The sequence below is a fragment of the Anas acuta genome, chromosome 4 (genome assembly GCF_963932015.1).
Source record: "Anas acuta chromosome 4, bAnaAcu1.1, whole genome shotgun sequence".
Lineage (NCBI taxonomy): Eukaryota > Metazoa > Chordata > Aves > Anseriformes > Anatidae > Anas > Anas acuta.
The window spans coordinates 49,994,918-50,020,048 of record NC_088982.1 but is presented as its reverse complement, the minus strand read 5'-3'; the positions used below and the strand labels follow the sequence as shown (position 1 = coordinate 50,020,048).

At 37.2% G+C, this 25,131-nt stretch overlaps 2 protein-coding genes across 8 annotated transcripts in view; one reads left to right on the top strand and one right to left on the bottom strand.

The window, feature by feature from the left end:
* DDX60 (DExD/H-box helicase 60) overlaps positions 1–13,484 on the top strand; it is a 47,565-nt gene extending 34,081 nt beyond the window's left edge. For 3 of the 4 annotated variants that reach the window (XM_068681182.1, XM_068681183.1, XM_068681180.1), the window contains exons 29-38: positions 279–383; positions 1,646–1,846; positions 3,006–3,110; positions 4,446–4,584; positions 5,117–5,238; positions 6,374–6,521; positions 8,739–8,881; positions 9,874–10,025; positions 12,627–12,689; positions 12,779–13,484. In XM_068681182.1, coding sequence (XP_068537283.1) covers positions 279–383; positions 1,646–1,846; positions 3,006–3,110; positions 4,446–4,584; positions 5,117–5,238; positions 6,374–6,521; positions 8,739–8,881; positions 9,874–10,025; positions 12,627–12,689; positions 12,779–12,878 — 1,278 coding nt within the window. In that variant the 3' untranslated portion in view covers positions 12,879–13,484. Of the gene's footprint in view, positions 1–278; positions 384–1,645; positions 1,847–3,005; positions 3,111–3,641; positions 4,267–4,445; positions 4,585–5,116; positions 5,239–6,373; positions 6,522–8,738; positions 8,882–9,873; positions 10,026–12,626; positions 12,690–12,778 lie in introns of those variants that run through there. The other variant, XM_068681184.1, reaches the window with a different exon arrangement.
* Positions 13,485–14,532: 1,048 nt separating this feature from the next.
* Positions 14,533–24,226, bottom strand: LOC137856150 (tripartite motif-containing protein 59-like). Of its 4 annotated transcripts, none has more exons than XM_068681186.1 (9): positions 23,564–24,225; positions 21,915–22,001; positions 21,454–21,687; positions 19,764–19,786; positions 18,731–18,876; positions 17,788–17,873; positions 17,576–17,677; positions 15,713–16,794; positions 14,533–15,595 (listed from the first exon to the last, which is right to left on the bottom strand). In XM_068681186.1, exons 1-9 carry the CDS (start codon positions 24,134–24,136, stop codon positions 15,010–15,012), a joined length of 2,919 nt encoding a protein of 972 aa, XP_068537287.1. In that variant the 5' UTR covers positions 24,137–24,225; the 3' UTR covers positions 14,533–15,009. The 4 variants fall into 4 exon arrangements, with proteins under 4 accessions (XP_068537287.1, XP_068537288.1, XP_068537286.1 ...); XM_068681187.1 differs by having other exon boundaries at positions 14,533–16,004; positions 16,596–16,794; XM_068681188.1 differs by having other exon boundaries at positions 15,420–15,595; positions 16,596–16,794; positions 23,564–24,226.
* Between the last annotated feature and the right edge of the window lie 905 nt (positions 24,227–25,131).

The following is a 25,131-nucleotide window of genomic DNA, read 5'->3' as shown; positions in this document are numbered from 1 at the left end:
TTTGATGGAATGTTATTTCTATTTGTTCTTCAAAAAATGTGGTATAAACTTCCAAGATATTAAAGCTTATAACTGTTCATATGTGTATATAATTTACACTTAATCTACATTTAAACAGTGAAATTAATGTATTTTCATAGCTCTTTTAAATTAATCAGATTAAACTTTAGTTATATGAAAAATAATAGTAAAATTTCTGTTGATATAAGATAGATTTGTTTTTTTAAAATCTGGTATTACCATTTCTCATACAAATAAACATGTTCGATACTTTATAGGTCGTCACAGCTACTTCAACACTTGCTCTAGGAATCAACATGCCGTGTAAATCTGTTGTCTTTGCCGACGATTCTGTCTATTTGGATGCACTGAGCTACAGACAGGTATGGAAATAGAACAGTTGCAGTTTCTATTACAAGTAGAAAGTAGATGGTATCACAAAAATTCAGAAAAAAATGTCATTTACATATACTTCTGGATATGTTCAGAGATTTATCTGTTTACTCTGGTGACAATAATAATTTTAGCTAGCGTGATTTTACTAATGTTTCAGAACTGACAACACATGAACAATGTGCATAGTCAAAAGACCTGTTTCAGCATTGAAAGTATTGCAATTGCTCACTGAGTTAGTGGCACTTGGTTTTCAGTTATGAGAGTCATTAGAGAGAAGTTCTTTGTTCTAGACATTTTTTGCACAAGTGAAAAATATGCTGTAAGAAAATTCAGTGGGGATGTAGCAAAGAGAAGAAAGATTGCTGACTAGATTAATTAGGACCTTTGAGTTAATTCTGTTGTGGAATGCCATGCAGTACTGTGTGCAAACGCAGTAACACAGAACGCCTCAAGTCATGTGACAGTTTACTGGGTAGGCTGAGAAACGTTACTCTTCATTAGCCTGTTTCCTGCTTTTCTGCTTCTTTTCAAACCTGCATTTTAATAAAGTACTGCAAGTTTGCCTCTGGCTCAGGACTGTGTCAGCCAGATGCTGCTAATAGTGTCACCTGGCAGGTAGCTCTCAAAGTCAGAGAGCAAGTGGATTTGTGCAGCAAACAGACCTATGTGCATCTCCCTTCTACTGTACATAAATGATATGACTGCAGCTTTGTCACATTGTCTGGTACAAGGGGAAAGTACCAGTACAGGTCTGGCACAATGGACGTGATGAAGAAGGGATGATCCAAGCGAGGACATGTACCTTTAGGTAACTTCCCTGTGCTCTTACTCGCATTCTCTCCTCTGCATTCATGCTGAAGCTCCCTCTGCCCTAGAAATAATACAAAGCTAAATGTAACTTGAAAATGAAGCTGATATATAGGTTTTAAATAAGGTATAAATTACCTTGAAGAAATACAAATATTAAACAGATGTGTGAGACCGTAAGTATCCTTTCCAATGTTTAGGTCCTGTAACAAATACATAAGTTCATGAAAATAAGGTAAAAGGAAAACAAACAAACAAAAAACTTTAAACCAGCTATATCAGCTAAATACGGTACATTTTTTCATACATTACTTGAATAATTTTGCATAAATACCTTATTAAGATTGTGTAGATGGTAGCAGTATATACAACTTAGGTGTATTTTATCAAAAATTTTAATAATGTTGTTATTTAAATAATAACATGAAGATTTTATTCTTAGATGTCAGGACGTGCTGGAAGACGGGGACATGATATGATTGGAAATGTGTTCTTCTATGATATACCACTGCCCAAAATTGAAAGACTTATCAAATCAAACGTACCTCAACTGAAAGGCCAGTTCCCTCTGACTATTACCTTAATACTGAGACTCATGCTGTTGGCTGCGAAGGCTGATGACAAAGCAGATGCCAGTGCAAAGGTTTAATATTTTTTTTGTAGTATAATTTAATTAATTCTTACTTGGTTTAATTGAACAATATCTCCTTAACATGAGTTATGCATTTCAAAACTAAGCAATCTGTCTCCAAATGAAATCTCATATGCTTCTATACAGTATCTAGTACCTGTAACATCTTCTCTAATGTATTGCCCTGTCCGTTTTCATGCATTTATTCTTTGCAATAAAAATTATTATCCAACAGAATGCTACTATCAGGAAGGTATTTTTACTCTGACTGTTGTATACAATTTTTGCATTAACTTGGAGAATCACAAAATCTTAAAACTTAAATTTATTTAAAATTTCAGCTTTATTTGAGGAAAAGATGTGAACATATCTTTCTGTAGGGAAGAGGGAGCTATGAATTCCTTTCTCAACTGAAACAAAGTGAAAATGCCACATATTACTTGCTTGTTGAAATCAGCACACAATCCATCAGCATGAAATCCATCATCTCTGGAATCAAAAATTTTTATTCTTGCCACTTAATGTAGTGACTTAAGTAAATTAAGTAAACAGTCCATGATTATGATTACAAACTTCTCAGGGATCTCCTCTTGTAATTATTCAGAAACTTACATCCAGCTGATCTGTTTCTCTAGATCCATTCCAGCATATAGACATTTTTAAGGACTCAAGGAATTCAGACATAAATGCGGTCAACTTTTTAAGATAATAAAGTAAATTGGTAAACTGTGTTAAATATTTAAAATGATATTAAAGTGTAAGGAATCATTTAATGGTTAGTTTAATGATGCAAATTTAATGGTTTTAATTTAATGATGCAAATTTTTATTTAAATCCTTTTCCTATAGAATTTCATGTAATAAGTATATGAATAAGTATATGAATTTTATGTAATCATCTTTACAAACCTCAGCATAAGTTTAGAAAATTAACATATACTTGACAGACAGAGAATGTACATTTTCACAAGCACTTCCAAGAATTAGGCTTTCAATTTAAATAAATAAATAACAAAAATCCAACAGTACCTCCAACCTGACATTTTTAGCCTGAAAAGTGATTGATCAAATAAAGCATAAAAGCTGATTTTTGAATTTGTTTGTTTGTTCCAATACAGACATTCCCTTGTGTTTCTAATCTTTTTTTTTTGTTTGTTTGTTTGTTTCATCAGGCATTGTCAGTGTTGAAGCACTCACTGATGACTTTCAAAAATGAAAGACATGCTGAAATATTAAAAATTTATTTTATGTTTTCCTTGCAGTTTCTAATCAAAGAGGTATGTTTTTAACTCATTCAGAATGTTTGTCTGTAAATACAGGTTTGCTTATGCGCAGATTCTGAAAACATGTTAAGAACTCCTGTTTGTGTTAGTGCTCTTTCATTTAAGAACCATGTATTTTGTATTACATAGGCTATTTCTGCTGGAAACAACAAAACAGATTAAATTAAGGTTCTTTAAGTCCAGGGTTAATTCTGAGTTTATGCGATAAACTGGGAAAGTCTCATGGTATGGTTTATATGATCGCACATTGATCAGGAGAATAAGAGTTGTGCATTTATATTGCTTATACAGATATTTGAAATATACACAGATGTGAAATGTTAGAGGTTTAAAATATAATACGAATAACATAATTTCCAAAATGCTGGGAGGAAATTATACCTCTAACAAAAATTTAGGAAATAGCTCCTAGGGAAAATCGAAAATTTATTTTGTATTTCTCCATTGTAATAATTCCAATTTAACGGATACCATTTTGGATTTTTTTTTTTTTTTTTTTTTTTTGGTGCGTAACATCCTTTTTAGCTTATAGGCCAGGCCTACAGACAGGAAGAAGCATAAATAATGTGATTACATTTATGAATCATCTGAGTCCAGTTTTCCCAGCATTGCTTCCAGTTAGGAGCCCAGTGATTCTGCTCTGCCTCTGATGAGCGTCCCCTATGTGTGAAACCTGAACAATCCCATTGAAGAGAAACCCCATCTTCAAGTCAGTTTAAGGGTGAGATTAGTGATAATTCCAAAAAGTTACAGCTAGTTTAAGAACTGGTCAAAACAGGCCGATGTACCTTATATGCTGTCTCTAATATCTTTCTTAAGGAAGAGCATTAAAAAAAGCAACTATAGAGAGTGATGGTTATCTTGGTACTCCCTACTTTCTTCCAGGGTGTGATGCAGAGTGTTCTCTGCCAGGACAGGTGTCATGGATGTCATGGAATTTATAGCCTTTGATAGAGTTTTATTCGCTGAGTTTGTGTGCTTTTATCCCATTGAACAGTTGGATTTTCTTTTTTTGAATGAAAGTTGTATCAAATCTTTCTTTGGTAACTGTATGCATTGTGATTTGCAACATGGTCTAAATGGGCACTAAAGCTATGAAGTCAGTAATTATGCTTTGCACCAGGAGATGAAGATTTCCCATGGAAATTCTCAGATAGTTGGTGTCTTCTTTTTTCAGTATTGACAAAGTTTTGGCTTTCATGGGGAACTGAGTAGGTACCTATGCATTGGGTTGAAGGACTATTCCTTTGAGTTGCCACTATTTTATATTTTTGTCAAATGCAAGCTCATCTTTCACAACTAAGCTTATTTTGCTTTTCAATTAAATAGGGCTACTTGGATCAAGAAGGTAACCCCGTAGGATTTGCTGGACTTGTGACTCACTTACACTATCATGAACCTTCAAATTTTGTCTTAGTGAGTTTTCTTGTGAAAGGTTTATTCCACAAATTGTGCCAGCCAATTAAAGGTAAATAATATGCCATGCATCCTAAGTCTGTGGCAGCCTCTGTAACCCCAATGGTTCTAAAATTCTCTGCTAGCCTTCATCCCCATTTTGTTGGTCTGTGCCTATACACACTCTTCAAGTGCTTGTGTTTTGTCTGACAAAACCAACACGCACATGGCAATACTAATACCATGAACCTAAATGTACTGTTTATGAAAAATTATGAGATAAAAAGAATGCTGTAAATAGAAAAGTCCATTTGATCTGGAAAAACTAATAATTATGACTGCAGAGCAAGATTTGAATGCCATGTGGTAAATAAGATGGATGACCACTCTGAATATCAACAAGTTAACAAAAGTACTACTACTACTGTCATATTACATGAGTAAAATCCATTTTGTGCAGATAAGCTGAAGTACGTAAACAAATGCAAAACTATGTTGAATAGTGTTGTTATAATCTCTCCTGACAATAGCAGCTGGAAGTTATTTTAAGCAAAATGCTTTTGGTAAACTTTCATATTTAACCTATGTGCCTACTGTCTTGACAGGCTCAAATGACTTTTCAGATGATGTCCTGGAAAAGCTAGTGCTTATTCTAGCAAATCTGTTTGGGCAGAAGTATCTTCCGGCCCGCTCAATGACATTGAGACACAAATTTTACCAATCCAAGGTAGATAAATGATTGGTCTTTATTGTAGCTTATGTTGTGTACCACCTCAATGAATATGTTTCAATTTGTTGGCTAGTGTGTTTTCACTGCGGATGTCTGGTAGGTGAGCAGCTAGCTATACTTTCTGGATTAGGGCAAAGGTGCCTTGATACAACCATAGAAGTAGCAATTGTGTGTCACGTTAAATGAAAAGTACTGAATTATTCAAGAATTATTTAAACATGTTGTGTTACTGTCATATTTCAAAATCTGAAGTTATGGACAACACACTGTCTCTTTATACAATACAACCCAACTATATTTTTTGCCATATGGGAATTTACTTTATTCTCCTCACTGTAATATAATTTTGTCTTTATCTAAGGAGCTGTAGCTTTTTCTGCCAGGTACCAAAGACTCGTAAGGACACCAACATGCTCTCTGCAGTGCATGGCACCGTAGGCTTAGGGCTATCATATTCCAACAGCAGGATAGTATTGCTAAGATGAGCATTAATATTAGCTGTGCACTAAGTTAACCCACCATGGGTATGGGCAGAAAGTGAATCACTTGTAACATATTCTTATTGTCTCTTTCATGCAAACCCTTAAAGCTTTGTTAGACACAGCTGTGAAGAACAAAGGAATTTTTTTTCCATCTGAAGATGCTTTTTTGTCCAGTTTCCAGGAAGCATTTGAAGAAAAAATATCACAAATTTCTGAAAAGTGGCCAGTCACATAAGAGGGAATACTGGACTACTGTGGCTAATGGCAGCAAAATACCAGGGTCTGTCATGTTGGCAGGGAACCTTTTCAACACTGAGATATGCAAAACGAGAGCTGGGAAAGGCAACACTCCAAAAGTCCCCTTTTAGTTAACTAATCATTAAATAATAAAGCTGAGTACTCTGCAATTCTAGGAGTTTTATACTTTCTCCATGTCTTTTCTGCATGAAATAATTGATGTTTGTATTTCTTTAAGATCCATGAATGCGAATTCAGTCAAACAGTCTGACAAATTGGGTTAAATTTGGAGCTGTAGTCCTCTGTCAACTACTGCCCTGTCTGTGTACTAATACCTTATGTATGCACCCCTGTAGAACTTACACTTCTGGAGAAATTACCCAAATTAAACAATAAACGGCATGTTATTTCAGGTCTTCCTAGAAGATCTGCCAGAAGACTTTGCAGATGCTGTAAATGAGTACAACACCAAAGTTGCGGAAAATTTTGCTCATTTTCTTCTGACAACTGCCAAACTGGCAGATAAGGAACAAGAATACAGACTTCCACTGTCAAAGACAGGTAGGGAGTTCGGGGAGGGGGGGGGGAGGTAGCATAGTCGTCATTTATGAAATTGAGTATATTAGGAAAGGTGTTTTTTTGGTAAAGGAGAAAAAGTGAATTCAGATATGTTAATAAAGAGATAAAGTTTCTATTTTACTTTTGTTTTACAAATGTTGTATACAATATAGAAGTTGTGTACAGGAAAAGGATCACTTTAGTTGGTATTTTTTTATGAATTTATAGTGGAAATAAGGGGAATTATTTTTAAAGAATTTGAAGTTTTTTTTTTTTATTTATTAAAAGCCTTTTTAAATATAATTATGAAGACATTTGTAGATGCCTGTGATATGTGAATTGCTTTCAGTCTTAAAAAGGTTAGATTTTCAGTATCTGAACAGCCCTAAGACTGAATTAACAGTTAAAGAACATTGTACCATGTGTTAAATCAATTAAATTACTTATGCCAATAGATGCTGTCCAGTGACCAGAGCAGTATGAGAAGATATTAGTATAAAATTACCAAGTGACATGAATTTTAACTGGGAGAAAAATATGTAACTATTACGTATAGTTACTTCCTGGACAGAAGATGTAAAAGCAATGCAATATACCACTATTGCCTACATCCTCTAAAAACAACACAACTTCAAACATATTTTTTCAGTAAGGAAGCATTTAGAATATATCAGATAACTCTATTTATTCCTCATTTTTTCCTACCTTGGTACAGTTATTTATTTAGTGCGCAAAAAATAAAAAAAAGCAGTTATCTTACAAGCTACCACATAAACAAGGTAAATCCAAAACAAGACAGAGTACTATATAGAAGATAGAGTACTACGTAGCTTGGTGGTAAATAACATTTTCCATTTTTGTGCTTTGTTCTTCAATAGACAGCACTAGTAAGTGCTGCATGATGGTATCATGTAAGCAACACTATAGCAAAACCTTGCTTTTTCATTTTCGATTTAAGATTGCTTATTTTAACAATAGGGAGACCCCACACCTTGATACATTATCTGAACAAAAAGGAAATTAAAAGCTGTAAATCACAGAATGATGGTGTTCCAAATCAAGAGGAAAGCATAAGTACATGGACTGCCTTGCATTTTCAGGAGACAAATTCTTTTATATATGTTCGTATTACAAGTGCTAATTTTATCCAGGATGTGAACCATAGAAATTGAATTTCCTCCTCTAATTTAATGGTAAAGTTTCTTATTAAAATGAAAGATATAACATTCAGGCTGGGTTGTATTCTCCTCATTTTTTAAAACTGTTTTGAAAGAAACAAATACATTGCATTAGATTCACAGAAAAAGTAATGCAAGATCAAAGAAATGGTGGTATAGACATATGGACTTGCACCAACTTTGGGGTGAGGCTGTGAAAAAACATGTAAAATTGCTGTGATTTTCTATGAATCACAGAGTGTAGCTACAGCATACTTACCATTACACAAAACAGAACTTGTTGCAGTGTAAGGATTAAAAGTATTGCTAACAACTTCGAAAGAAAGAAAAAGTTTTTACTTAGGAAAACAAACAAACAAAACCACCTAGAACTACATTAAAAACAAACAAAAACAAAACAACACAAAAAAATCAAAACAAAACAACAAAAAAAAACAGTCAGATCTTCTGCTATCGATTGCTATTATAGGCAGGCCACAAGCCATCTGAAATGCCATGCTGTTGTAAACACAAATTTGTACGGAGTTGCATAAAGCAGAGTTCTTGTTAAGCCCGAATGTGGCCTCAGTTGAGTACACATTCTTTAGATCACCATGCTTCATGGAAAATATTGGCTGGTAATCCAGAAGATAGCAGCTAAATCTATTATGGGTCTCTATTAAGACCTCTGAATACAAGTTGAAAAAACTGTTCTTCAATGCAGGATATAAAGTAAGTCTTCTGATACTAACATTCCATTGTTTTTGGCACAGCTGTATGGTGTTAGCTATTTTGCCTATGGATGAGTTGAGGAGAACAGTTTAAGTCACAAAGATGTTTAGATTTCATTACACTCACCACTAGTAAGCTTTTTCCTGCATATTATGATCAGTCACTTAAAAGCTCTTAACAGAAGAAAGAAATCTGTCATGAAGGATTTAAGTTTAGATTAGCTGTATTTCCTATCGTCTAACCACACTGAAAATCTCTTCTAAAATTCATTGCGGGAAGGCATCATGTGTCTGTATTATAGCTTATGTTATATTTCAATCTTCCCATCTAGATTTTACAACTAAAAAATGGCATGGCTCTGAACTAGCATCTTATTTGATGGACAACACCAAACGCATATCTGCTATCTCACCCTTTGCGTGTTTATCTGGAATGGTTGACGATGATCTATTTCATGCAGAGAATGTTAATAAAGTAAGTTACTTTTAATGAGGGGTAGAAATTTATTACAGTCTAATAAAAATAGTTACTACAATCTTCTTGCCTCTGTCTGACATGTAGGAAATATATATATTTCCAGTATACTCAAGTGTTTCTCTTTAGGAGAAACAAATGGAAAAGTCTCAAAAAAGAGTGAGCAGCACCAAATTGTCACAGTGCAAAACATGGAATAGGTAGCTGTAGAAAAAAAATCCATAAATAGTTTGCTTTCTTGCAAGAGTCTGATTCCTTTTGGCTCTCAGGTAAATTGCTCTAAAATTATTTGAATTATTGATTTGAAGCTACTTAGCTTCACAGATTGCTTTTCTTCACCTTTTTTTTTTTTTTTTTTAAAGTCAATCACACAGTAGTCTCAGGGATCCTACTAAAGGTATGCATTATTGCATTGATAATTTCCACCTTTACTAGGAGTTCAGTGATTGTTATCTAACATGAATTAGGTAAGCTGTAATAGAAATTGGTATGTTTACTGTTAGCTTGCATTTTGCTGTTACCTTCTACATGGGTTTTGTAGCATTAGGGCATTACCACATAATGAATAATTAGGAAAAAAAATAGAAAAATCAAGTTATCGAAACTGGGAAGTGTGCTATGCATAAGCTTGATACATTCAAAGTATCAGCAGGAGGGTGTGAATACATGACCTGTACATACGGCAAAGTCTTTGTCTAAAACTCATGAGTAAACAAGTGGCCTAGTTAAATTATATTTATTTTTTATTTTTTGTATTTTTATATTTTTATTATTTATTGTAATTACGAGCATTCTAGAGCAGCAAAAGCCACTTCAGCAAATTATCTTGTGTCTACAGCCTACCTCTACTTGTGCAGAGTTTTTGAGTGGCCCAGTATTAGAAGTATGGAACTTGTCAGCTGTGTGGCTGAAGCTGCAAGTTTTAACACAACAGATGCAGCAACAAAAACACAATAGTTACTCAGCACTTTTTTTTTCCTTTTTCTGTTTAGGCAGTGCTACGTTCCCTTGGAATTAATGTTAAAAACTGCCCTATGCTTCACTTGAAGAAGTATGATAATCAAGGACGACGCCTGCCACTCAATGCATATGCACTGGACTTTTATAAGCATGGTTCCTTGACTGCCTTGACAACTGATAACTGGTACGGACTACCAGCTTTAGTGAAGCTACATAGTAGTGTTGTTTTCCATATGGTACATGATGGTACATGAACATATCTTTTTGTCTTTAAAGCTTTCTCCCTCCAGAATGTAGGGACTGAATTAACCATATGGTCCCAGCCAGCATGGGTTTGTGAAGGGTAGGTCCTGCCTAACTAACCTGATTTCCTTTTATGATAAGATCACCCGTATGGTGGACCAAGGGAAACCAGCTGATGTGATTTTTTTGGACTTCAGCAAGGCTTTTGACACGGTTTCCCATAGGATCCTACTGGACAAAATGTCCAGCATACAGCTAAATAAAAACATCATACGATGGGTGAGCAATTGGCTAACGGGCAGGGCCCAAAGGGTTATGGTGAATGGGGCTGCGTCAGGCTGGCGGGCGGTCACCAGTGGGGTCCCTCAAGGCTCCATTTTAGGGCCGGTACTTTTCAATATTTTTATAAACGATCTGGATGTAGGAATAGAAGGCATTTTGAGCAAGTTTGCTGATGACACCAAACTTGGAGGAGTTGTGGACTCGAATGAGGGTGGAAAGGCCTTGCAGAGGGATCTGGATAGGTTGGAGAGCTGGGCGATCGCCAACCGCATGAAGTTCAATAAGAGCAAGTGCCGGGTCCTGCACCTGGGACGGGGAAACCCTGGCTGCATGTACAGACTGGGCGATGAGACGCTGGAGAGCAGCCTAGAAGAGAGGGATCTGGGGGTCGTGGTAGACAGCAAGTTGAATATGAGCCAGCAGTGTGCCCTGGCAGCCAGGAGGGCCAACCGTGTCCTGGGGTGCATCAAGCACGGCATCGCTAGTAGGTCGAGGGAGGTGATTGTCCCGTTCTACTCTGCGCTGGTGCGGCCTCACCTCGAGTACTGTGTGCAGTTCTGGGCACCACAGTATAAAAAGGACATGAAACTGTTGGAGAGTGTCCAGAGGAGGGCTACGAAGATGGTGAAAGGCCTGGAGGGGAAGACGTACGAGGAACGGCTGAGGGCACTGGGCCTGTTCAGCCTGGAGAAGAGGAGGCTGAGGGGAGACCTCATCGCAGTCTACAACTTCCTCGTAAGGGGGTGTCAAGAGGCAGGAGACCTTTTCTCCATTAACACCAGCGACAGGACCCGCGGGAACGGGGTTAAGCTGAGGCAGGGGAAGTTTAGGCTTGACATCAGGAGGGGGTTCTTCACAGAGAGAGTGGTTGCACACTGGAACAGGCTCCCCAGGGAAGTGGTCACTGCACCGAGCCTGACTGAATTTAAGAAGAGATTGGACTGTGCACTTAGTCACATGGTCTGAACTTTTGGGTAGACCTGTGCGGTGTCAAGAGTTGGACTTGATGATCCTTAAGGGTCCCTTCCAACTCAGGATATTCTATGATTCTATATGTTAAATATGATTAAAATGGAATGTCATAATGAGTACAAAACATATACTGCATTAATGTCCTGTGGCAATGGCTATAAAGCATTAGCTGGATTTTCAAAACAGTACTGTAAATGTGAAGTCTTGACTTTAATAACAGATCATTCTGAGATTGTGCCAAAGTTTGACCAAACTACTTCTTGTTGCTTACTGCTTCAAAAATATAAACTCAAAAAAAAAAAGTGGTAACAATGACAACACATCTCATTTGGCAGGTGCATCTCTTTGCATTATATTGTCCAATAATTTTATCTCTTCTCTTTATAAAACTTTTAACTTGGCCTTAATCAAGCAATTCACAAGAGTTTTATTCCCAAAAGATCAGTCACAAGCTCACTCTCCCCACTACTCTATCAACTATCTTTGTTTTACCTTCATCCTCAGCACTTTTATATGTGAATAACAAAATACCATCTCTTTCTGCTCCCTGAGGTAGATAGAACAATTTTATATCCGCTTTTTTGTAAGCTCTTCAAAGAAAAATCTGATGTAAAGAGTTAGAACATACATTCCATGAACTGTTCACAGAATCACAGAATTGTAAGGGTTAGAAGGGACCTCAAGAGATCATCGTGTCCAACTCCTCTGCCAAAGCAGGTTTTCTAGAGCAGGTAGTAGTTCTTAGTGAAATAGCAAAGTTTGGCATGAATGCTGCGTTGTCAAGACACAAGGAAATATGCTCCTTATTTGTAATATAATACTGACTACAATTTTATGTCTTAAAAATTAGTGGTATTTTTAACAATTTGGAATTGAGATTTATTAAGCTGCAGCCCACTAATTACCCATTGTCTTTGCAAAGTACAGGATCTTAGCTATCTGTAGAAAACTACCCTCCTATGTCTCCTACTCCATTTAGCCAACAATTTCATCTGAAGCACAGCCTTACCGTTTAGCTTAGTTATTCAAAGAGCTAAAACATGTTAGCAGTATTAATGCATTTCTTTTCCAAATACAAATCATGAGTCATGTATTTTTAACATAATTACAGAAACATGTATCTCCATAGTATTATTAATTATATTCTAAGCTTTTAGTTATTCTACAGTAATCCCTAGTTGTATCAGAGTTTGAGGCCATAGAATATGCTCTTTGAATCCTTACATAGCCTACATGGCAAGCTTTAACAGTTAAACAGTACCATAACTATTTATTTATTATTTTTTAGGTTAAACGAAGGAGAAGCTTACTACCTGCTCAAGGATTTTTTACTCGTCATTAAGTCTATAGGGTATGATCAACACCTGCTTTTTTAATATTCAATATATTTAAGAAATAAAATGAAATAATGCTTTTTTTTTTTAATTATTTTTTTAACAGAGTATCACTGAGTGAACTATGTGATGATCCAAATGATAATGTTCTACTGGCATTTCAAAAACTAGGAGAAAACTACAGTAAAAAACTGGCTGCCGTCTAGTTCTTCTGGGTAATCTGGATAATCAAGAGTGTAACTGAAAAACAAGACACCACCACCAAAAACAAACAAACCCACAGACCTGAAAGCCAGCAGTACATCATACTCTTACCACACCTATGATTAACTACCTTTTACATTAGGAAGTGACTGAGTTCTCAAATACGTTTCAAAGTAAAACCTCAGTAATATCCAGTTTTAGTAATACAAAGTTTACTATGCAAAATCTTGATATTTTAGCTGTTGTAAGATAAACTTATTGTTTTTAATAGACTGTGAAAGTAGATAATAGTATATTTTTGTATTTTAGATTTTTTTTTCCAAGAAGTGATTTATGTTAAGACAACTCTCAAATATACTTAGTAAATATAATCAAAGATAATCTCAGGGACTAATTGCATATAGGACAACATTGGAAACTTTCAATGCATTACTTCAGCAATTAAATTGTTCTAAATATTTTTCCAAGGTTGCTGTTTTATTATGTAGCACCTTCCTGAACTTTTATGAAAGCTCTTAACTCATTCTGCAGTTTTAGCCTACAAAACTTGATGTGTAAAGAAGGTTTGTATAAAAACGAAGTTTGCTTAATAAAATTTTGCAACCATACATAGAATTGCCTCATTTTTCACCTGTTGTAGCCTTGAATTAGAAAGACCAAAGGCTACACCTTAGTGTAGTACTTGTCAAAATTCCTTGCAACACCAACTGACTAAAATGTTTTCTATTTCCTTGTTTTTTCTTCTGAAAAAGTAATATAGTAGTATTTTCATACATTGACAATTCTTCAGTCTAACCACACATTTGTCTACTTTTAGTCTAAATATATATGCACAAACATAATGCTTAGATAACCCAGGAAAACTGGGCTTTGACAGCATCTCTCATGGCCAAACACAACTTTATGACAATCAAGAAAGTGGGGAAAGTTATTTTAGTAAGTAAAACATGCATTAAAGTCAATGCAGAATTCCCTTGCTTTGAATTAGCTCTGGTGCACATCAACTGATCACAGATGATTTTTTTTTTTGACTTGTGATCTCTGTGAACAGCATTAAACTACTAAGTACAATGTGTTGCTGAGAGATGCAGTGGAAAAAAAAAAAAAGCACATGTAGCTAGGTAGGGCTGCCAAGCTAACATCAACAGATTAAACTTTTTTTAAATGTGTGAAATAAAGTTAGGATTAAAATAGAACATAGTGGTAGAAGATACTGTTTTAACTCTGTGTGGAAAATAAAATTTACTCCATTTGTTCTTTACTATCTGGCAAATCATGCCTATATAGACATTTAGTCTATAGACACCCATCTTGCACAACTATTATAGAAGTGACCTTACTTAGACCTTACCATGTTCATGCTTCCCAGTGGAGTAGTCTTTCTAGTTACCACACAATTCATTGTGTGATATTCAATGATATTCATTTCATTTTTAATTGTGTATGTAAAAAGCACCTCATTCCTTTTATAACTGAGTTACTTTTTGTAAATATAGCATTTCACAAGTGTAGCCAATACCCTTACACCCTGTATACCAAGAACATTGCAAGAACATTTTCAATTTCCAGTGTGTAAAAGAAACTAAACTAGGAGTTGTAACTTAAATATCCATTAAATACAGCACAGAAAAAGAATACAGTCAAAGGGAGCTCAAAGAAGATTTTCAGTAATGTCCTTTATTTTCACCATGGCTCATCTTCCATGCTTACCAGAACAATTTTGTCAATACTCCCTTACTAACACAACCCTAGTGCAAGTGCTGTTGTACTAAAGCAGCAACATTCTGCTTCGTGTTGCTGAGGCTTCACTGTGCCTGCCTTCTGGGACACCTTAAACCCCTACTACCCACACATACACCAGTAGCACTTCCTGGAAGGTCTTCATTCTTAATGATGTAAGATGTGTGGTCATATTTAACTGAAAATGTCTTGTTAAAGACTTCATCTTCAGTTTGGATTGTGCTACAAAAAATACTTTAGTATATGGTACTTGCTGATACTCAAGTATGTTTCTACTGGATACCTTAAATCGCAAGATTCACACAGGACAAAGTTGTAAAATCACAAGTATCTGCGCTGTAGTGTTTATTTAATTCTGTCTTTAACATAGCTGTGTTCCATTTCACACTCTCTTCATGCCTCTGATTTTCTTCTAGTAGGTATCTTGTCTTCTGCAACAGAAAAATATTCTGATACACTGCTGGTATCACTAGACACAGACGTTTGACTTAGCGCTTCAGTGTCAGAATCACTGTCACTCAGCATTCCTCCAGACTCATTTACTGTAAGTACAGAAGCTCTTGAAACTGAATCATTGCACATGCCCGGAGCAGAACAAGCTGCATTCTGAAGCATTCTGGACTTAAGTTCATCTTCCCTCCCAGGAATAGAGCAGTTGTTTTCAGCAATACTTCCTTGATCTTTTACCTTTACTTCCTGTTGTGTTGAAGTAATGGTCAGGTGATCAGATGATGCATTCTCATCTTTAGCAGGAAGGACAGCTGAACATAAAAGTGGACTACAAGAAGAATTACTATCAGCAAGTATTTCTGCACTTTCTATTTTCTTAGATGAGCCCATTGGAAAAGAACCTTCATCTTTTGGGTGACTGTGTCTAGATGCAGTCTCTGTACACTCTGGAGATGCAGACTTTACTAGATTTAGAGGTGTTTTGTCAAGAGGTTTCATCTTCTCTTGTTCACTTTTTTCAGTACCATTGCTAGACAAAAAAATGGAGGAGGAAGTCAGTGAATCAGTTGTATTTTTAACAATACTTCCAAATGAAAACACTGGTGATGGCAACTGAAAACAGTTATTTTTGAAGGAAAATACACACGTGCTGGGGAGAAGGGAAGACTCTGAGACATCATCCACCCCAGCTGCAATGCCGGTTTCTGAAGTACTGCAAGGTGCTGTTGTGATGGATTCTGATGCATTAGCTTTTTGCTCCACTGAGACAGATGGTTTCAGCGTATCATTTTCTACAGTTTTCTTTGGAGAAAATGCATTTTCTACCATGTGAGATAATGTATTTTGGTCAGCTGGCTTCTCTGATTGGTTAGAAAATGAGGATAATGGTAAAATCTTGGATGAATTGCTGACTCCTGATACTGCAGAACAATCTCTTTCTGAATGGTCAAAGGGAAATGAAAAACAAGTTTTCTTATTTTCTGCTAATTCTACATTACAACTGTTTGAAGCATCAGAAACTGTGGTTTTAGTTACAGAACTATGTTTTCCGAATTTGTTTCCACCCTGGTTAACTGCTTTAGCTTCACGATCACATTTCCCTAGATAAAATTTAGGGAAAACATATTTACTGGCTTCCTTTTTAAAAGAAAATGTAGCTGCATCTTTAGTAACTCTGGGTAGTGAGTTGCTACATGCACCAAAAGCAAAGGGTGAAGCAGAAGGTCTTTCTGCAGAAACATCTAAAAATTCTGAATTTGAAACAGTAACAGCTACTGACGCTGCTACGCCTCCCAGAATGCTAGAATTTGTGTCCACTCCATTCGAAACAGTAACTGCTGATGACTGCATTGGCATTTTTTCTCTCATTAATAAATCTTTAGTGTTTTCTGATAAGGCTGGAGTGGTTGTTTCCTCAGAACCTCTTTCATGAACTAAGCTTAAGTTACCATTTTTTTCAGAAAAGTTAGTAGCGGTGTATGGGATCCTATGATTACCGGTTCCAAAAAAGTTTAACTCATCAAAACCACCTTCTTTTTGCAGGATTCCCATATTCACTCCATTTGTGTTATTTGCTGTGGTAGGTAAAGATACAGAAGGAATTCCTGAGGACTTATCCTTCAAAGCCTCAGCAGCCACAAATTTATGTTTCTTATTTGCAGGTAAAGTTTGTGTCTTGAACTCATCAGCAAGTTTCTGACGTTCCATGTAGTATTTATAACGTAGCTCCTACAGTTATAGGAAAGAATCTAGTTATTAAGCCAGATAGAGCATTTGTGAATTCAGAGGTGATAAAACTCTTAAAATTAAAGAAAATTTATTGTATATTCTATAATATGCATTTATGTTGTATTTTTCTTTTGCTGCTAGATAAAAGGCAAAAAAGCAAGTTATGGAATAAATTCTTTAAAAACAATTGAATGAGACACATATAGAGTCCTGATGACAAAGCATGCATTGCAGTACTAGCAAATGGGAAAAGCTGTATTTAAAGTGACTGAAAAAAACAAGGAATAGCTAATTACACTAGCCTTGACATTGAAAAATTCTCAAATTGTTACAAAAAAGAACCTTTCAAAACTAATTTAGTATTTCACTGGTTATACTTAACCTTATAAGTTGTGTTTGCAATGGGACTAGGTAACATTCTCCAAAATAACAGAAATATTTCTATATTCCAAGGACCTAAACTACTTAACCATCTGCCATCAGCATTCTCACAACATACATTATGTGATTCACTGCCAGCCATGCTTCACTAACCGTAACAAGATTCTTCCTGCAAAGAACAATATTCACTCAGCCACCCACCACATGTAACTGCTTTTAAGTGAGAAAAACGGTAACTTTACTAGCATAGTCAGATTTGCATTCCAGAAATAGACAGGTACCTGTCTACTAGAAAAAAAAAGACACCAAAAAAAATAAGACAGTATAAAAGCATATGTAGAAAGTTGTGTCATAACAAATAGTAACTTAAGTCATACTTAAAACAGATATTCAACCATACCTCATGACTCATATTCTGAAACGCTGACATTTCTGATATTGACATTAAGCGAGTACAGATCCTGCCACCGTCTGTCAGTGCTTCCTCTTGTCCTGCTACTGGCTGAAAAATGTTTTGCAGCAGACATTTTATTCCTTTTTTTTTTTTTTTTAATAGGACAAAACAGCAACAACAAAAAATGCAGAGTTGTAGCTACATAGTCAACAACTTACAATAAACATTTTGGGCATATTCTTCTGGTCCTGCCATTGCTTTATAGTATTTTTTGTTGAGTTCTGATTTCCTCCAGAAGGTAGGTCTATTGGAAAGACAAGAAAAAAGAAAACCGTTGGAGAGCGTATTATGTATGGGAAATAACGTAATCATTTTCAAGATAAAATGGTTACAACTTAAAAAATAAATAAATCAGTTTTTCTAAATCAACAAAATACTGCTTTAATATGAACATTATGCTGTTAAAACAAATATTCTCAAAACTTAAGGAATAACAGAAAATTAAATGTAGGCTGCAGGCACATTCCTGAAGGGTACTACAGGCACTTATTAGTGGACTTCTATTACAAAAAAAAAAAAAAAAATCCCACCAAAAAGCCATGAAACCTGTGCTACCATGAGCCATATGATTATTTTATTCCTGTGTTTACATCCTGAAAAGTTCCTTTGAATCTAAATATAGACTCCAATTAAGAACAAAATAATATTGCCCTAAGTAGGACACAGTATTTGGCTAAACTTATGTGATATAAAGCAGGAGGCCTGCTTACAAGCTTTTCTAAATGCCTGAAGACACCTGCCCTCATGTAAAACATACATGGGGTAAAAGCGTGTGTGCATAAAAGTATTTAATCACAGCATTCAATCTTCTAGTTCAACAGCCTAGAAATCTGCATTTCTAACATTGGCCATACTGGTTGCAAAAAGGAAAATAATACTTCCCTTAGCTTCCAAAACCATAGACAAGGGACTTTCTGGAAAAAGCACATTCGCAAAATGTAGTCCTTGATGAATTTATCTTGCATTAGTTTACTCATAAGCTTTCTGAACTTTTGGATACTCTTGCTATACTGAGTGCTTATGAGCAATCAGTACCACAAGTTGCAGGTTACTAGAATGACAGACATCCTGAATCTTGTCCCTTAAGTCCTTTTTCCCTACCTTTAGCCATGTCTACGTTAACTGGCACTAGCTTCAAAGCCAAGATTTCATTAACCACAGGTTTAATATCCATTTTCTTCTGAGTATACTCTGGTGGTTTTTCATAGCTGGATGCTATACTCATCAGGTCAAGCTGAGTCTTCATCCTTGAAAAAGAAACAATCAACACCTCAACACCTTTCTCTTAAGGCTTACAAACCAACAACAAAATTACAGCTGCTTAACACAAAAGCAAACAAAAAAAATAGTAAAACAGAAATTAGAAAAAAGTTAAGTCTTCAGTAAAATGCTGAGTTTCCTAGACTTTTCTTAAAACTTACTACTTGACAAATCATTTGAATTAGGTTTCATGCACAATGACAACTGAAAAAGGAGTGCTGCTTTTTCTGGAAAAAAAAAAAGCTGGAAAAAGTTGTTCAGCAAGAAGATTACAAACTATTAATATATTACACCTGAACCTAAATTATACTCACTTTTCAGAGAACATTGCTAATGTCAGTGTGAGACAAAATATTTTCAAGAACTCCAGTTCAACACTCCTGCTTAACTTCTGCTTAAAAAGTCATCACATAAGCAGTAAGCATAATTGAGAATCTTTAGAGAGAAATATTCAGGGTATGTGCACTGCAAACACAAAATGAAGACACTGCAGAATCTCCACAGACACTCTTAAAGAGCTATACAGGAAAACTGTGAAAGTTCCAGATACGCTTCAGTGCTCTGAGTTTAAATAAGATACTGAAAAAATACACAATTACCACATGTTGAATTCCAATACTCAGTTTTTGTCAGAGAGCCAATTCAAAAGACTGGTTTATCTCTAATCACAGCTAATCCTGAAATAGACTGAAATAGACACATTTCCTAAAATCTGGAACACAGAGCATCCAAAAATCTGAAAGGATTTTAGCTTATTACTAAACACTACTTTAAGTTGATATAATTGACCATATACAAAGTAACTATTTTCTTAGTTTTTAAATCTTAAAATTACACAAGAGAACTATGAAAGCATGAAAAGAAATACACATACCTTGCATTCAAGCCACAGGCCACCTATAAATAAAACAAGAATTTGTAAGATATGTATGTATTTGGAAGTACATTTGTAGACCTTTCCTCCAACTCTCTCCCAAAAAAAAAATAGATCACCACTTTACCAAAATACTTCAGAGATTAAACTCCCTGTCTTAATTTCACCAAACCACAGGAGATAAGCCTATGAAAAATCAAAAACAATAACAAAAAAAGAGCAGCCAAACAAAACACAAGACAAAGGTAAGCCTGGACCCACGATTTATTAACTGTGCGTTAACAAAGAAAAAATTATTTGAGCCAAATTGAAGTATTCCAATAAAACAAATCATGACCTATGTGATTATCTAATCCGTTTCAGATACTTGTGAATACTCAGGTAAGAGAATATTTTCTGCCCGGTGAGATGATCCTCTGCTATTAAGGTATTATCACACTAAGATTAAAGAAATTTATGTTTTTGTTTTAAAGCAGTCATATCATAGCAATATGAAATCCACTGAGTTGGACTCAAGTGACAGTTCCCAGAGAATGTGTAATGAAAAAACTGACTGGATTATAAACTAGCTGCTTTCATATAAATGTTTGGTGACATTACAGTAATGTTGTTGAAAACAACAACAAATCAACCTTACTGAAATCAGCTGTGTACTGCTATAGAGGACAGTAAGAAAGGTGTTATGCTTAAAGCCTACTAATTGCTGGAGTCAGAATATTTCTTCCACAAGCAGGGGTGGCTTCTATCCAAAAGTCAGGTTTTCCTTAACTAGTTGTTAGCAGAAACTTAATTAAACAAAGTACTTCTTAAAAATTCCATTCAGTTGCAGCACAGCACTGGACGTAAATCAACCAGCTAGTTTAAAACTAGATGAAAAGATCCCTGCTACCTTAGGTAAAAGTGAGGATGTAGGCTTGTATCTTGAGCTCCTCTATCATTGCTCTCAATTTTTCCTCTCCAGTTCCCTTAAACACTATGAGGAAGACTTAGAGCATCTTTTATAGAAACATATATACTGGTCAATATATAGTGTATGTCAGGACTGTATCAGAAGTACTTGAGGTAGCTTTCAATAGGCTGCACAGCTCCATGCAAAGACTACAGCAGGTTTTAGAATCTATAGTCATCTTTTACCTCAGGTATCCCAACATAGTATTCCACCTCGCAGCTCAGATAGCTTACCAGATCTGGCTCTAACCTCTCACCAAAAAGCTTTTTTTGGTATCTTCAAATTTACAGATGCAATTAAAGTGCTTAATATACAGAACACTTTAAAATAAACATGAAAAAAGCATATAAACATGAGAGAAGGTTGGTGGCAGTACTAACAAATAACTCTCTATCCAGCATCAAGGCAGCTGACTTTCATAGCTGTTAGCATAAAACAGTAAGTGTTACATCAACAGCTAAACAGCCAATATTAATTTCAGCAGCTTTAATCATGTGAAGAAAACAGTGTCTACTGAATTCATTAAATATCTAAGCCGTAAAGAAAGATTGTCAGGCTTCTCTAAAATGAAAAGCACTGTTTTAAAAGAGGGTAAAGTGACAAGTAATTTTAGGTCTTGTTTTTCTATTTGTTGAATTTGTTTTTCACAATCCATTCATTATCACACTGAATGAAGTATCAGGCTCTGTATGACATCAGAGCTTCACAGTACAACTCAAGCAGTAACAGAAGGGCCATTACCTCTAGGAAACGCTGAGGGTCACATTCATGTACAAGCTTTTCACAGTCCTTCAAAAAATTCTCAATGGTTTTCTTGTGAGTTTCCTTCATCTTCTTCCAAATCTGAAACTCCTTCTCTTTTTTACTTCTTTGATTTTCAAGATCTTCTATCAATTGCTGCTTTTTCATTTCCAGAGTTCTGAAAATTTCTCCAAATTCCAGTGCAATTATGTCTGCTTCACTATTCACCACCATCTAGAAGCATGAGAATACAAAAACAGATGATGATGCAAGCAGCAGTGTCTACATAGACTTTTTTATTTTTTTAAACTAAGTTCAGGACACGTCCGTACCATACAAAGTACCAGCGTACTCTATTGTTGTAATTAACCTATTATGAGAAGAGAACCAAGTTGGTGTTATCAAGCTTTTTATAACTCTCTATATAGATAAATTTTAAAAAGTCAGCATGTGTAACTCACATCAGTATCATTTGGATGACTTGAGACTTCATTCATCAGCTTCTCGTTTATTATTCTCATTTTTTTCAGACTACTGAAGAAGGTTAACTGTAAGACAATTGAAATACAATTGAAATGGTTAGAATAACTCCATAAATAAAGTTAACACATTTCAGTGGTTGTCTAGAACCACATCATGGGGTACAACATATCAACAAAAGCAGTCATTCAAAACATTTGATAACATTCAACGCTTCCCTGGAACAGCAGACAAACTTGCTTTTGATATAACTCTCTTTCTCATAGTAATGGCTTTAGGCTCATCTACAATACAAATGCTACAATGGCTATAGGGTTACTTTATAGCTAAAACACAGTTTTCCTCAGATTTTTTTCCTTTTATTAAAAAAAAAACAACACACTTTTTTAAAAAAAACCAAAAACACACATATCTATCACAATTTGTTTGAATGCTGCATTTGTTCCTGCTTGATAAGCATGTGTATGATACACTTTTTAAATGTCTCAAAAAAAAAAAAAAAAGTGTTTTTAATAAACAAATAGAAAGCTAACCATAACAAAGTTATTCTTGTTTTAACCAGTATCACCACTGTTTTTTCCTTCCTTACCGCATTATATTATCACTAAATTTTACACAAAAAAACTGTTGTGCAAAGACTCTTTTTCTCTTGTTTCCTGAATGACAGATAATTGGTGATTGGAAAGAGGAACAGGAAGTAAATCAGTGCCAAAACCAACTCATAGCTTAATGACAGTCAGTGCTGTTCTTCAGCTTCTAACAACCAAACCATCCCTTTCCACTGACATGGTCTCCCTGAAAACATAAGCTTCTTAAAACTAAGAAGTGTTTCTAAGAAAGTGATTATTAACAGCAAACAGAAAAACCTACTGCACTACTACCTTGAAGTCTCTAGTTAGTGGACAGTAAGTCCTACATGTTCTACACCCTCTTCCACACCATTGTTTCCAATTAGTTCATTACCTATATATGAAGCAACGCCTCAACAACGCACATTAACTTCCTACCTTTCTTGAAAACATAAGTTACTTTATTCTTTTCCAGTTCTAGCCCTGGCCAGTAAAGAATTAGGTTGAAGACAAAAAAAATGATAATAATAAAAAAACAACAGCAGTGGCTTCAAATTAACTCATATAACGTGGGGTTTATTTTCTAAGCCACGACAGCCCTCTTCACCACCGTCCTGAGGTTCTGTCTCAGTTACCCAACCCGCATACGACAAGGATGGCTCACTCTACCATAATGCTGGGAACCTTGGCAAAAATCACAAGTATTGCTGCCACTACAAACGAACAGGCCAGGCAGTTGTTTTCACGTAAACAGAAGCGCATTTTGGTTTTTACTTTTATTATTGGTTACCTAAACCATCTATTTCTAAGTGTGTCATTATTACCTATTACCCCAAATAGCAGCTCAGAGAGCCTGTGAAGGAAGTATCTGTGGGTGTGGGTTTTGTTTTCTTTGAACAGAGCTAGCATCTCGCAGAAGCCTGTAAAACCGGACCCAGGCATACCACAAGCTCTCGGCATGAGCGTGTTTTTTTCCGGCACAGCCTGTCAGCACGCACACACGAGTCCCAAGCACCAAAGGGAGGGGGCTGGGGGTGCCCCGCGCGGAGCCGAGCGCTTACTTTCTCCTCCTGGAACACCGTGTCCAGCAGGTTGACGGAGTGGAAGATGCCCTGGTGCTCCTCGGACACGCACTGCCCGCAGCCGGCGCGGCGGCACATGCGGCAGTAGAGCTGCACCAGGCGGCCCGGGTGCTTCTGGCAGGTGCCCCTCAGCGCCAGCGGGCCCTGCCCCGGCCCCAGCCCCAGCCCCGGGCCCTGCTCCCCGGGCTCCCCGGCCGCTCCGGAGCGGTACAGCTTCACCACCTCCGCCAGCGTGGTGTTGACGGGCAGCGCGGCCGCACCGCCGCGGGGCAGGGGGCTGAGCTTCCTGCACAGCGGGCACGGTACCCGGCCCCCGCCCGGCCCCGGACCCGGGCCCGGCCCCGGCCCGCCCCGGGGGAGCCGCGCCTGGCCCTGGCCCTGGCCCTGGCCCTGGCCCTGGCCCTGGCCCGGCCCCGGCCCCCGCTGCTGGTGCTGCGCCGAGGCCAGGCACTCGAGCACGCAGCCCCGGCAGAAGTTGTGCGAGCAGAGCGGCAGCGTCACCGGCTCCTCGAAGAGGGACAGGCACACGGCGCACGTCAGGCTGGCCTCCATCGGGGTTCCCCCGCCGCTCCGGGCCCGCCCCGCTGCCCCGCAGCGGCTGCTGCCTCCAACCGGCCAGAAAATGGAACCCGGCAGCGGCGGCGGGGCGGGGCACTGAGAGACGCGGTGACGGTTGGTGGGCGGGAGAGATTGACAAGGCTGCCTTCCAATCAGAACCGGGAACGGCTGCCAGGGGTTAGCCGTGGGCGGGGCGGAGGGAGCCGGGGCGCCTGGCGGGCCCTAGCGCCGCCGCCGCCATTTTGTGGGCGCTGTCCCGAGCGGAGCCCCGCCTGTGGGCGCTGAGGGGAGGTGGCGGGGCGGGGCGGGCACCTGTGAGGTGCTGCTGCTCCTCCCAGCAGCGTGCGAGGCTAAAGCCCTGTTACATCTCCCTAGCCGTGAGACACGGCCGTTACCTGCAACTACAGGTCCAAAATCAAAGTGTAACTGAAGTTTAGGGCAGCACCATAGTCTGAGCTTGGAGCGATAACGTGCAGGCATAGCGTATGGCTCTGCCTCGTGCTAGGACTTCGTGAACTTTCCTCCTAGGTCCTCTCCACCTAGAGCTCTGGATGAATAATTTTCTACTTCAAACATTCTGAGGTCTATCAGCGCAAGAGGGACCCAAGTGAAATTTCAAACTTATTGCACGTCAGCAGTTTTGTAGCCTAAGGTCAGTATTTGTGAAAAACAAAGTACACTAAAAATACATGGTTTTCAGATGGGAAAGATGTGGGTGCAAACAGTGTGAAAACAAACATATTTATATACTTTAACAGCAGTGCTTTATTCGGTCATACTGAGCCAGACTGGCAGAAAGTCACTACCTATTTTCAATCAAAGGTTTATGTCAAGCTGGAAACTTTGAAATGCAGGCAAAAAAATGAAACAAAACAAGACAATGACTTTAGTGTAATATTACCTCATTTACGCTTGCTTTTAAATCCCTTACATAAAGGACTGACAGGAGATACAAATAAGCTAGAGGGTACAGCTGATAGACTGAATAG

What these genes read in the sequence shown, in the direction of transcription:
- LOC137856150 (XM_068681185.1), bottom strand. Translation starts at nt 24,136, where the DNA reads ATGGAGGCCAGCCTGACGTGCGCCGTGTGCCTGTCCCTCTTCGAGGAG. An exon ending in GTCATCCAAATGATACTGAT is followed by an intron (nt 21,688 to 21,914) that starts GTGAGTTACACA and finishes TCATGCTTCTAG; the next exon opens with ATGGTGGTGAATAGTGAAGC. An exon ending in TTCAGAATATGAGTCATGAG is followed by an intron (nt 16,795 to 17,575) that starts GTATGGTTGAAT and finishes CTATAACTGTAG; the next exon opens with GAGCTACGTTATAAATACTA.